Source organism: Sphaerodactylus townsendi, linkage group LG02 (genome assembly GCF_021028975.2).
Source record: "Sphaerodactylus townsendi isolate TG3544 linkage group LG02, MPM_Stown_v2.3, whole genome shotgun sequence".
Taxonomy (NCBI): Eukaryota; Metazoa; Chordata; class Lepidosauria; order Squamata; family Sphaerodactylidae; genus Sphaerodactylus; species Sphaerodactylus townsendi.
The window spans coordinates 68,350,285-68,364,048 of NC_059426.1; the positions used below are offsets into that span (position 1 = coordinate 68,350,285).

Here is a 13,764-nt window from a genome sequence, read left to right on the forward strand (position 1 = left end):
CAGCTGTGCGGGCGGGGGGTTGCTTAAGGGGCTTGCAGCCTCCGGGCACTCACGCACCTAAGTTTTGGGGTCTTCCTATTACTCCAACTGTTATAATCGAGAGAAAGGCCATCACGCGGAAAGAGTAGCTCACTGGCTACAGCCACACCATCGCCTTTCACAGAAACTGTCAGGAACTGACAGTGTATAATAATGAACAGAGCACTCCTGAGCATATGCAGAACGGCTTTTCACCACCAACAGTCCCTACAAGTCTGAGAACATGGCGGGAGGAAGACTTTCCGATGACAGAACACTTGCTGCCTTTCAGGAAAGCTACCGTCAGAGCCCTGATTTCCATCATTTGAGAAAACATGAATGTTGGTAAATCTCCACGGCATGCGATCGTCCCCTCGAAGCAGGAGCGCGCGCGATGCAGAGGCAACAGGCCCGCTTGAGCTGCTGCAAGGAGGACACCACCCAAGGCTCTGCCGGGCTCCAATCAGGCGTCGGGGAGGGGCGGAGCCGAGGCTGGAGCCGGCCGCTTGGCTCTCTGTGCCTGCGGGATGCTGGCGCTGCGGATCTGGCTGCTGCTGAGCTCGCCGGGTAGTTGCTGAGGCTTTGGAGCCCGGGCACCGTCGCCGTCTCTCCAGGGCAGCTGGTGCCGGTGGGACGCCTATGCGAGGGGCACACCATCTCATCTGGGCTCGGGGATCAGGCATCGTCTTCTGCACGAGGGCAGGAGCTTCCGAAGCAGATGGACTGCCAGCTGCAAGAGGTGAGAGAGCAGCGGGGATGATCCCGCCCGGGCTGTCCCGCCCCCTCGGCGCTAGGAGGTTTCTCTTAGCTCCTTTTTATTTTTCCAGATAAGGGGTCGTGCGGAGGGTGAACAGGCTGTCCTTGCGCCTGAGAAGGGGGTTACTTGAAGAACGAGGAGGGGTCACTTCCTAGACCATAGACATTCCTGCTGGACTTTGGCACCACCAGAGGGTGGAGTGAGTTGGCAGCCGAGGGGATTCTAGTGGAACCCGGTTCAGATCCTCTCTGCCTGTGAAAGAGGCAGGCCATACACCTCTTTTCTGTTCCCATCCTCTACAGCTACCATTAACCTAGAGGAAGGGGGCATCAGTCTATCTTTGGAAATAAGAGGGAGGGGAAAGCTGCCAAGGAGCAAAAGATCCATCAAAAACTAGAGAACCACACATTGTCAATAGTGACCTTCTTGTTGAATTTCAGGAGTGAGGAGGAGTGAACACTGTGTGAGACTGTCAGTACGTTTGCCAGCTCTAAAAACTCAGTATTCTAAAAATTTGTTTTAAACTGGGGGTATTGACACAGAGACCCTGGCGCAAAATGGCAATGGCCTGGTTTACAAAGAGATGGTCTGGCTTGGTGCGACAGGAGCCACGCGGCAGAGTAATAACTGAGGACATTACTATCCTATGTGAATCATTTGTACTTTGGGACAGGGGAAGGGGATTTGGAAAGGGACAGGAAGGTGCGAGGGTAAATCTGTGCTGTGGTGTACAACTGATTTACTAGGCACCAGGGCCTTCCTCCATTCTTGGTTCAGAATGCTCCAACTGCTTTTGTCAGTTCATAAGCCTCTCTGGTGATGAAAAGATTCCTGGAAGAGTTTGAGCCTTGATTTAAAGGGCTGATTTAGGATGCGTCTGTGAACAATGTGATTCATTCCGGTAGTTGCGTATGTGGGTAGATGAATCTGGGTGACTGAATAAATCCCTCAATAAGCCCATAAAATCCAAAACTTCCTCTGAAATGTGGGAGCGGAACCCACATCTGTATTACTGACTTTCGCAGAACCCACATCTGTATTACTGACTTGCACAATAGAGTAGTATCTGCTCCTGTGCCTGGGGGGAAAAGTCTGAATCTGTGCTGAGAGTTAAAGTGAAAAGGGACTTCCTCTACCATGAAATATTTAATTACAGGAGCTGATGTGTTTCTCTACCTGAGGAAGTTTGGACCCAGTGTCCAAGGAATTCTCCCCATTACATGCTGTAGTGGAGGGCCCCTCTCTCCTCCTCTCTTTGTTAATTCTAGGTACATGGAAGATCTCCTGGGATACTGGGGCTTTCTGCTCATACTCCCATAACTTCCTGGTGCTACTTTCTCCCAGTGCTGCTGGTCAGAGCACAAGCTTCCTGGACTGAGTTGAGCATTAGTTTCCTACACACTAGACAAGTTGGTGGCATTCTGACACACAGGTCTGCTGTAGCCTTCTTCACATTCTTGTCTCTCAAGATTGCCTTAATCATTTTCCCATACTTGCCTTCTTCCCAGAAGTTTAAGATATATAAACGTCTCCATATTTTACAAATAGCCTCTGGCGCACGAAGGGGACCCTTGTGATTTTTCTCTGCCCACCAACATACCCTTTGCTGGCCCAGAAGCCATAAACTGAATCAAGGCCTAGTTGTGGCTCTGTTATGATTTTAGCGCAAGATGTTGCACTCTCTGCTTTGTCAGCAAGACAATGTAGTTGTAGGACTGATTGAGTCTGATGGAGGGGGACTTAGTAATGCAGGAATATTCTTTCAGGTACCACAAATCTCCACTTTCCCCTCGCCTGGTGTTCCCTTTCTCTGAAAGTGATGCTAGAATGCTGGGCAGACATAGGGACAGCTAATCTTTTCTTTTGTGATCTTAGCTAGAAAAGGGTGGGGGATACAGCAGAGTAGGATGAACCCAGACAGGCAAGTGGAGAGAGCTGACAGGGTCTTTGGGCCACTTTGGCCTTTGGTTCCCCTTGATTGATGCCAGAGGTTTCCCACCCTGCATTAGCTTCTGGGCCATTAAGTTCAGTGTCTGAGCTGTCCCCTCACTGGGGGAACAGAAGCCAATAATGGGTTTGAGGGGCTACATCTTGCCCCCATCCTCTCTTTGTTTTCTTTATCTGAACAGATGTTTTTATGGATTCCACCCTACTCCCCCCAATCCTTGCTGGCTGTGTCTGCTGCTTCCCTCCCCCCCAATCCCCCTTGTACAGAACGTGGCCAGGGGCTGCTGCATCCTTGAACTGATTAACCTAATGCTCTGCAGAGTGTCTGGTGCCTGGGCTGTCATTGTAGGGAGCACATTGACTCACAAGGCAGCCTTTTTCTTCTTTTGCTTCATAGCTGACAACCAGTAAGGAAGAAACCTGAAAGGCAGACTGGGGTGGCAAGAGGTTTCTGCATCTCTCAGGCTCAAGACAAGGCATTACCTCATGATAAATTGTGACCGATCATCCCTGTCCTGTTGGAGCCTGCCTCTTTCGGACAGGCATTGCTGGAGCCAGGGTTTCCTTAGTTGTCTCTGAGACTTATCACCATTGTGTTTTCTTGCAGTGAGTCTGTTCCCCTTACAGCACAAGTAACAGACTGAAAGGATCTGTGCAGCACTGCTGGAAAAGGCCAGAAATCAAGGGCAGCTTGCAGGGCATCTGTTCTGCTCAGAATTTTATAGTATCAGACAAACTGATGCATGTTTAAAAGGATGGATTTTGCTACTCCAAATCACAAAATGCCACCATTTTCTGTTCCTGCTCTTTGATCCTTCCCTCCTTACCCTCTGGTATCCCATTATGGTCCCTGGAGAATCTAAGGATGCCTTAATTCTACATCACTTGGTTGTGTCCTTTCCCCTCCTATAAGACGACACATCCTCTGGGAGTGGACATCAGCAGCTCAATTGCTAGGAGGTTTGGGGATGTTTGGCCTGGACATTGTACCATCTGCTTTTGAAATGTATACTCAGTTTGAAATGTTGAGATATAGTGTAGTTGTTTGTAGTTAAAGGCATTTGGGGCAGTCAGAGACCCTTTCCTTTGTGATGGTTACTTCACACGCTCCCAGACTTAGCCTTGTTAATGACAAGTAATTGGAGGTTTAAATGCTAGCATGGATTAAGACCTGGGATAACAGCATGCCAGGTTGGTCATGAGATCTGTGCAACTGTGCACATGGCTCCGTACTGTTCACTGACTGGCAACTCTGATGGGAAGGAGAAGCAGATATCCGGCAGCTTGGCTCCTCAGAGGGTTTGTTCCTCTATTTCTGGCCTGTGCTATGTAAGAGGTCCAGCCGTTCTGGTCCTGCAGAGCTGCATGAACATGAAGAGGCCATCCCTTGCCCCAAGCAGCATATCCTGTAAACTGTGGGGCTAAGAAAGGCAGTGGAGTGAGTGAGGAAGTGTTATTTATACCCCGCTTTTCTCCCCAATAGGCTCACAGTAGTTTACAACAGTCTCCCTTTTCCCCTTTTAGCTTCACAACAACTTTGTAAGGTAGGTTGGCTTGGAGTGTGTGACTGGCCTAAGGTCACCCAGCAACTTCCATAACACTGATATGAACCTGAATCTCCCAAACAAGCTAGTCCAACACTCTAAAATCCTGCACCACGATGCCTCCTTGCTTAGATGGATTTCCCTAGCATCCTGGCATTACTGTTCTAGGCTGAATACTTGGCTTCCAGTGGCAGCTGAATGCTGTTTCTCAGGTTTCAAAAAAACCCCAAAAAGTATTAGCTGAATTGTTTGATAGGGCATCCCTCTGGCGCTTGGGGATTCCTGAGTGGCATACAGCCCATTGTGCCAGTTCTTTAGTGCCTCGGCAGACTGCCCTGCTCTCTGAGGAGTTTTGCCAGCAGCCGCAGGCGCTTCCCATTGCAGGTCAGAAAGCAAGACTGTCTTTCTTTGCTTTGCTTTCTGAGGAGCCAAATTATCCAGGGAGGTGGATGGAGAGTGCAGGGAGAGACTAGAACCAAGTCTGCTTTCTCTGCCCTTCCCTCCCTGAACTTAGCCAGAAGCTGCTCAGTAGGGGAGTGCTGGTAAAGACAAGGCAAAGAATTGCAGTTCCATGGATGGCAGAATGTGGCTGGTGTTTATACAGCCGTATGTATGTATGTATGTATGTATGTATGTATGTATGTATGTATGTATGTATGTATGTATGTGAGAGAAAGGGAGAGACAGTGGGAGAATCCAAAGTGAGCAGTGATGGAGCTTTCCCTGCATGTCTATGGGCAGGAAGTGAGTGACACAGAGGATGTGACTCTCTTTCTGTGCCACAGGTCTTTGGGATGAGCAGGAATGTGAGGTCAAGGACCAAGAAGTTGCTGTTCTCTGACATTCATTTGTGGTTTGGTTTGTTGATTCAGGGTCAATTTGTATTGAGAAGCTTTTGTAGACAAACACCTTCCTCTCATTTTGGCATCTCCAGGGCGGATGGCTGGCTGGCTGGCAAGCAGCCTCCTTGAGCGTCGTCCAAATCTATGAAGTTCATTCAAACGTTACTGAATAAAATCTGCATATTGTTTGGTTGGATTTTCTGCCTTTTGTGTGGTATGTTTTCTACCTTGAGAAATTGAGGCAAAGGATATCTGATGCTTTGATCATAAGGCAGTATACAGTTTGTGTGTTCATGAAGTGATTTCTAACTCACATTTCCTTTGGAAATGAGTCAGCTGGCAATCAACAAATCAAAAACAATAGGTCTTTTCAATGATACAGTAAAATCTCAATACAACACATTAAATGTACATGTTTAAAAACAACTGATACACACTGCAAAAAGACAATGGCCTCTTTCAGTCTGCCCTTACAATCCATTTGAGCAGCCAGCTGCTAACGGACTTTTTGTGTCATTTCAGACACAACAGTTTGGGCTCCCGTTGGCTGAAGGGTTTTTTTTTAACCTGTTCAGACAAAGCCATTTGCGTCCTGTTGACATTCTGGAGCTCAGCCTGCTTCAATGAAAACTGTTTTTTCCCATTTTCCGTTCTTCCTTGCAGTTTTGAATCACTCCAGTGTGCTGTTTTGAACTGTCTGGATTGCTTTTGAAAGTACCAACCCCACCCCCACCCCCACCCCGCCGCCTTTTTCATTGCAGCATTCTTTTCCAGCTTTTTTTTTTTTGAAAAAAAGTTCTAAGTTCTAGAGCAGCATCATTGATGTTGCTGTAACTGAAAAAGAACACTGCATGGAAAGTGGCAGGGAAAAAAATAGCTGCTCTGTTTGAAACGGTCAGAGCACTTGAGAGGTCTTATAGGTGGATGGAAATGAGCTGTATGAAACACCCAGCACTGTATCGCTTTACTTGGATTCAGGCCAATAGTGGATGACATCCAGTTTAGGATGGTAACCTGAAAGGGGCCAACATGTCCCAACAACATCTGTCCCCAAACCCCTGCTATCAAGCATTGCCTTTTGAAAGATAATGCGGTAGAGGCTTTTTTACCTTTTGGGCAGGTCATTCAGGAGAACTGGGCAACAACTGGAAGACCGCATAACTTCATGAGGAGGTCCAGATCTGCTGAGTGGGAGGCATGGCCAACAAAATCTGAATGTGTAGGTCTAGACAGGGAGAGTCCTTCAAATACGAGGATCCTTGATCGTGAAAAGTCAAGGTGGACTGACCATCTCTACTTAAAATTAATGTACTGTGAATATTGAAATAGTATGGCATAGTGGTTAACAGTGGTGGACTCTAATCTGGAGATAGTGGTTGATTCCCCACTCCTCCACATGAAACTTGCTGAGTGACCTTGGGCTAGTCACAGTTCTCTCAGAATTCTCTCAGCCCATGTGGAGGCAGGCAATGGCAAACCACCTCTGAAAGGCTCAAGTCAGCTGTGACTTGATGGCATACACACACACAAATAATGGCTGAAGTGGCCCACATGCAGACTGTATGATTAAGAGATGTAGTGACTGCATTTCAGAAGTTTGTTTACTTTTTCTCAACTATGATGTGAGTTCATTGTTCACCTTCAACGTCAAGTGGTAAATTTGCCTGACTAATATGCCCATCATGAGCACTTGTGTGATATGATGATAAAATTGTTAGACTAGGGTAGGATAGACCCCTGTTTGAACTCTTACTCAGCTATGAAACTGATTCTGGGTGAAGCATACATTCTCAATGTGAGCTACTTCATTACGCTATTGTGAGAATAATGGGAGAGGCATGTATGCTGGCTTGGATGCTCCTAGGAGGAAAAGCTGGATAAAAGTGTAATTGGCAGTTTATGAATCAAAAATTATAAAGAGATAATTTGTAGTATCTGATATTAGGGCTGCCAACTCTGGGTTGGGAAAGTCCTAGGGATGTTGGGGGTAGATTCTGGGGAGGGAAAGGACCTCAGCTGAGTGTAGTGCTTTAGAGTCCACCCTCCAGATGGTTGCTTTGAAGAGTGGACTCAATGACATTATACCCTGCAGAACTGATCTCTGTTGTCTTGAGATCACCCATAATTCCAGGAGATCTCCAAGCCTCACCTGGAGGTTGGCAACCATATCTTATATCAACTGAGACATAAACACTGAGGCAGTTTTTACATTCATCTGTGAGTCACTGACTATTGAATATTGGTGTGGTGAGACACCAGCCTTATATGATTTCAATCAGTCCTTAAGTCAGAATGTATTTTTCTTTTTTTAAAAAAGTACTTATTTGACTAGTCAATATGAACTTATGCAACCATTCAGAAAGAATGGAAATACAATCTAAGAAATATTAACTTTCGAAACGTAGAGTGAAACTCTGGAAAGATATCTTATTTCTGGTTGGGGGGGAATGTGTGTATACATATGTATATGAGCTGCATAGCTCTGCTTATTGGTCTGAGACCAGATTGACAATTTGAATACATCTGTTGCCAAGTGGAGAAAGACTACCACACTGTCTATGCCAGTGGTGGCGAACCTATGGCATGGGTGCCAGGTGGCACTCAGAGCCCTCTCTGTGGGCACGCGCAAACAGAGTGCCCCCCACATCTAGTCTGGCCTGGGCCACTGGGCTCAATTATTAGCATTAAACCTAAGACCTAGCTTTGGGGAAGCAGTGTAGGTAACCCTATTAAGCGCTGTTAAACCCCACTGATTTTCATGTGAAGAACTAAAGCACAATCCTTTACTTGGGAGTAAGCTTAGTTGCTGGCAATGAGGCTTGCTTCTAAGTAAACCCTCCTAGGGTCGTGATTTACCCATTGGAAGAGTTGCATGGTTGCTTCAAAGCAAAGCCACCGACTACCACCAAGCTTACTCCCGAGTAACACACGCCTCGGGGCCAACCGTTTTTTCTAAATTAAAACCTCAGTATTCAGGCTAAATTGCTGTGTTGGCACTGCAATACATAAGTGGGTTTTGGGTTGCAATTTGGTCACTCGGTTTCGAAAAGGTTTGCCATCACTGGTCTATGCAATAGTCTCCCATTGTTGCCACGCGGTAGAGGGAACCATGGCCTAACTTAGGGCTATGCTGCTGGCAATGCAGAGCCTCAGTTTTGCCCCTTCCCAGCAGATCCCAGAGGTGCACCTCATTACTATGCAATCCTGCCGCTTTCTCCAAGGCAAGCCAGTCTGAGGTACCTTCAAATGTTTCTTGGTCTTTTCCTCCACAAGGAATAGCAACAGTAGCTTTCTCCCTATGAACTTATGAACTGAGATGGGTGATAATTTTGACAGAGCTTCCATTGCATTTCACACCAGAGACTAGAAGTTAATGCATATTTTGCTCAGACTTAGCAACTGAAGAAGGAGGTCTCTTCCAAAGTTTCTGTTACTCATATTGGAGAGGACAGGGTTAAGCAGCTTTCTGCTTATTGCAGCAGGGAGCAACCTTGCTGTCCATTGAAGCTTTGTTTTACAAAAAAAAGGGCAACCAATGGCCTAGGATATCACTGTTAAAGCTTTTCTACCTTCCCTTTTCCATGTGATTATTTAGAGCCCAGTGCTTGGATTTTATCAAGGTCACTGCTGAATTTTCATCTTGTCCTCTTTGAGCGTTTGCAATTCCCTGGGCGACTGGAGAGGAGTGAACCTGGTTTCTATTTTTAGGCAAGAGAGAAAGGGGACTCCAACAAATCGTGGAACTCTTCGTTTGTCTTCAGCCCCAGCCATTGGCTGGAACAAATTGTAAAGCCATCAGTGGAGAGGAGAGAACCCTGGAGGATAGCACAGTGCTAAAACAAAAACAGCCAACATGGATTTGACAGGAGCGGTTCATGCAGCCAAGCATGCCCTTCCTCTTTTGAAAGGGTGACTGGTCTGGTCTCTGCAGGCGGATAAGGGAGTTGCCATTGATATAAATGTACCATGACTTCAGTAAGAGACGTTGGCACAACTCCATATGATGTGCTCATACAGAAGCTCAGAAGTGTGCAGCTGCCTGGCTGCAGCTCCATCAAACCACGCTGATCTACAGAGATGTAGTGTCCTAATATTTATTAGTGACTTGCTGTAAAAATAAAATCAAGCATTAACTGAAAGTGCAGTTTGAATTTTATTTTGCTATACTCACAGTTTCCAAGATTGTAATGGTGCTTTGCTCAAGCACCAAGTGCAAATGCCTCTTTACCCGCATCTCTCCTGGTATGAAACAACAGGCAGACAACCCTTGAAATGGGGATTGTCCCACAGGATCAATGAGGAAATGCTAAGCTTTATTTAATTCATGTATACCCCACCTTTCTGGCCAATGGGAACCCAAGGTGGCTTATATCATTCCCCTGCCCTCCATTTTATCTTCACAACTCTGTGACGTAGGTTAGACTGAGAAAGTGTGACTTGCCCAATGTTACCCAAAGAGGTTTCATGACACGAATGGTGGTTTGAACCTGGGTCTTTCAGATACTAGTCCTGTATTCTTTGCCACTATACCACACTAGCTCTCTTTGATTTTAACAGGTGCAGAAAAGAGTTTCATGAATATCTGCCCCACCATCAAGGAGACCTGGGAAGGACCTAAGGAACATCCAGAAAATTTTTCTTCTGCATACTTTCTGAGATTTAACTGATGTAGTTTTATTGGGTTTCTTTAAGCATTAAATGTGTCCATATGAAACTCTCTATTGCTGTAACTGCCAGTAAATCTCATTCCCTTTTAGGTCATGGATCCTTGTGAGTTGTACATTGTCATCTAGTTAAGGATCCAAAGCCCACCTTGATCTTTCTCCTACTTCCTAAAGTATCAATCCACTGTCATGCATTTATTGAGGTCTGGTTATTGGGTGCACAGAGCAAAAAAACCACCCAGGAGACCAATGGTGCAGTGGGAAGGAAATAATTTTATTCAATTATAGTGTCCCTGTGTGTTTTGCATCCACTTCTTCAGGAGGAATCTATAAAACTGTAAATAAAAACAAGAAAAATAATTACCATTTAAAAGCAAAAAAATGAGAAACCTAGTAAAATAATAGTATTTTGCCCACTACCCAGTTGCTCTTTTGTTTCTTCTGTCTTTGATGTAGCCCTCTTCTCTTGTACATTGTATGCACAGCTACATGTGTATGAACGTGATGATTGGTGGTGGTAGATGAGCATATACCAGGCGCTACAGTGTTAGCCTCTTGTGAGCATTTTGAATCAAATTATAATGTGTTTCAACATGGGGTTTGATGTGCAAATGAATGAAATAAGCAAATGAATATGTGACTAAGTAGGCCACTTTGTACTAGTATTACTGAATAAGAGGTCATAATGAGGAGCATCGTACTGAATGGACACCAGATTCAGGATGAACAACTCACGTTAATTGTTTTGTCCAAGGGAGCAGATGTGTCATGTGCACCCGTTCTTGTTGATAGATGTCATATTGATGGCAGCACCTGTATGAGAAGTAGGTAGTTCAAGAGCACTTGGAACTAAATAGAATTTCCTTGCCAAAGCCCTGTTGCAAATGAACCAAAGAAGGCAAGGGATGGAGAATAGCAGTTAATGACTTAAGCAAACAGCCCAATCTGGTGAGGCGAATTCTGAGCCCTTAGTAGATTTGTATGCAAATATCTAGAAATATTGTTGCACTTCTATCAGTTCAGGACCACTCAAGCACAGTTCTGCATGTAGAAGGGTATATCATATTCCTGTTAAGTTGTTTGTGTGTCTGAAAAGGTAACAGATTAAAAAGAAAATTGTTACGCACAGAAAAAAAGGTAAAACTCAACAAAACTGGCATAAATCAGAATTGGACAAAGTAAATACCTGAGAAGTGATCTGACCCAAATCTGACAAGCATTCATGTAAGAAAAGAATAGCACTGCATAGACTACTGATAAAACTGCCAACTTCTCTATGCTTGCTTATTAACAATGGAAAGACTAAAGCCGCTATTGAATAGACATTTAAATAATGTAAGGCCAGGAAGCCATGGGTTGTATATAACAAAAGTATTCTTAGTGAATAGGAAGCAGAAAAACAATTTTGGGTATTTCAAGTGTTCATAAACCCTAGTCTTTAAAAACATCATTCTTGAGACACAGCCAATGGGCTATGTTGCAAATCCCAGATGTTGGCAATGCATTCAGTAGACCATCAAAAGACATGTGTGCATCTGTCGTACACCAGGGGCTGGTCAAGCTGTGACATTGTGCTTGCATACCCAGGTCATGTTCTAAGGCGATTTTGAAAGGGCTGAACCAGGTGAGACGCAAGGAGTTTTGCTTTCAGAGCTCCCCAACATTTTTTCCTTTTAAAATGATAGCTGTGTAGGAGTCCATGTTTGGCTCAAGATGGTGGCACAGGGGAAGGGGTTGGGCTTAATCCTTTTATTTTACAATAAATAGCAGTTTTGCTGGGTAATTGCATGTGAGAAATCTCAGGCCACTTCTGCATGGCAGCATAAGCGGCTGGCCACTGCCATAATTTATGCCTGGAGCCTCGGGACCGATCGCACAGTCCTGCGCGGGCGGTCCCGAAGCTGCTGCGGCCCACAGGGGCAGATCCGCATGGAGCTGCCTCTAGTTTGTTGTGTGTACCTACCTTTTCTCCCTCCGAAACTCTGGATGGAGGGATACGCCCACGCTGCCCTCCGGCCCTCGGAGGTCGGAGGGCAGCATGGGCATGTCCGTTCCTTCGTCCAGAGCTTCGCAGGAGAAAAGGTAGGTACACATAACAAACCACAAGTGCCTAAAAGCAGCGCCCTAACGCCGGTGTGCTTCGCAAGGCACTGGCGGGAAGACACCGCTTTCCAAAAAAACTAGCTGATTAAGCAAGTTTCAAAAGTAGCATTTTCCTGCCATTTGGGAAGGGTGAGCACGGCGCTGCTGCACTGCAGCAGCTACAGCTGTGCAAATAGCACCTCAGGGACAGTGTTTCTACCGTCCCTAGGGCGCTGTTTTTGGGCCATGCAGAAACTCAGTGTCTCATCTAATGTGGCCCATATATTGTTATAGGTAGTGAATAACCAGATTTCAAAATGTTACCTAAGCGCAGGGTAACTACTTTAGCATATATTTATCTGCATACAGGAACCTAATCTATAAGCAGGAGTGTCTGAAACAGGCACCTGGGACTATATACTCTGCCCAAACCTAGCAGGAGCTTTTGTAGGTTTAGGTAGAGCTTCTTAAATAACCCTGGCAATCCAACTGGTATTCCTAAACTAGTTTTTTTTTAAAGACATAAAGTCTGATATATAAAACTTTCAATAAAGCCCGTTGAGTAAGGAAATACAACGGGCTCCAGAAAACTGTTGTTTGCAAAGTTAGATCCTGGGGAGGAAGGCGTGCGAAGATGGGGAGAGTTCTCCCCTGGGGTGTTAATCCAGCAGTGTGCCTGTTGCCTTCGTGCAGCCACTTTCACAACGGCCTGCCCTCCTTTGGGACGTTTCTGCGCAAAGGCAGCAGCATTCCCTACAGTGGCAGCTTTTGCAAAGGCTGTGGGAGGTGGAGTCCTTGCCCCTTCAGCCTGGGGCCTTGGAAAGTGGAGCGGGGGAGACAGCAATATCTTGCATGAGGGGGCAGAGCTAGCTGGTCACCCTCTCCACCCTAATTCCAAAAATCTGTGGGCCTTGGCAAGCAAGGTGGGGGGGAAAGGGGGGGTGCCTTATAGAAATGGGGGGAACTCTCACCATCTTCACAGGCTCCCTGCTGGCTCCCACACATTTGCAAAGCCAAGATTCCAGCTTTGCTATCGGTGGGGGGCATAGAACAGCCTGGGGGCCTTGGCAAGTGAGGTGGGGAGGAAAAGACAGCACAGGGGTGCCTATGGAGATGGAGGGGGGAACTCTCACCATCTTCACAGGCATCCTGGTAGTTCCCCTCACTTTGCAGAACCTTGATCCAGCTTTGCAAACCAGGGGTGGGGGTGCTTATGGATTTGTGGAGAACTCCCCCCTTCTTCACAGGCCCCTTGCTGGCTCCCCCCTTTGCAAAGCCACATTTTCAGCTTTGCAAAGGGTGGCAGCAGGGTGCCTGGGAAGATGGAGAGAGTTCCCCCCCCCATCTCCTTAGGCACCCTCCCCCTGTTTGAAATGTTGGATCCCAGCTTTGCAAAGAGGGGGGAGCCAGCAGGGCCAAAGAGGGAGGAGAGGCAGGAGGAGTTGTCCCCTTCAGAGTGCACCTTTCCCACCAACAGCTTCTTAAAGCTGTTGTATTTGTTGTACAACAGGCTTTACTGCTAGTAGTAAGATAAACCCAAAACAGCATGTTTTATCATTGCAGTAGTTAAGATTCTAAAAGACAATCAAACAAACTCTGTAGTCCTAAGAAGACTTATGCCCTTCTAAATCATTCATTTCAGTGGGCTTAAAACTCTGTTTAGGATTGCACTGTGCAAATACCATGCTTAGAATTCCAGGACGATTGAATTCATCCTGGAAGGTCTCTGCATCTGGACCCAGACTGAATTATAAGAAACTTAGCAATCAGAAAGAGAACTAAGCAGGAATTAAGTTCAGTAATCAAGATGCACTGCTTTTATGAACAGTTTGCCCTGGGAAGTGGATAAATAACATCCCATTCCCATTTGATTCAGGACCACATCTCATGTGTTTTATTCATGTTACTTT

The 13,764-nt window shown here is 46.0% G+C and overlaps 1 protein-coding gene across 1 annotated transcript in view; it reads left to right on the plus strand.

Moving 5' to 3' along the window:
- The first annotated feature begins 567 nt into the window (after positions 1-567).
- The window catches only part of LOC125426257 (unconventional myosin-X-like), a 34,247-nt gene continuing 21,050 nt past the window's right edge, over positions 568-13,764 (plus strand). Inside the window, exon 1 of the mRNA XM_048484518.1 lies at positions 568-757. Coding sequence (XP_048340475.1) covers positions 737-757 — 21 coding nt within the window. The 5' untranslated portion in view covers positions 568-736. The remainder of the gene's footprint in view (positions 758-13,764) is intronic.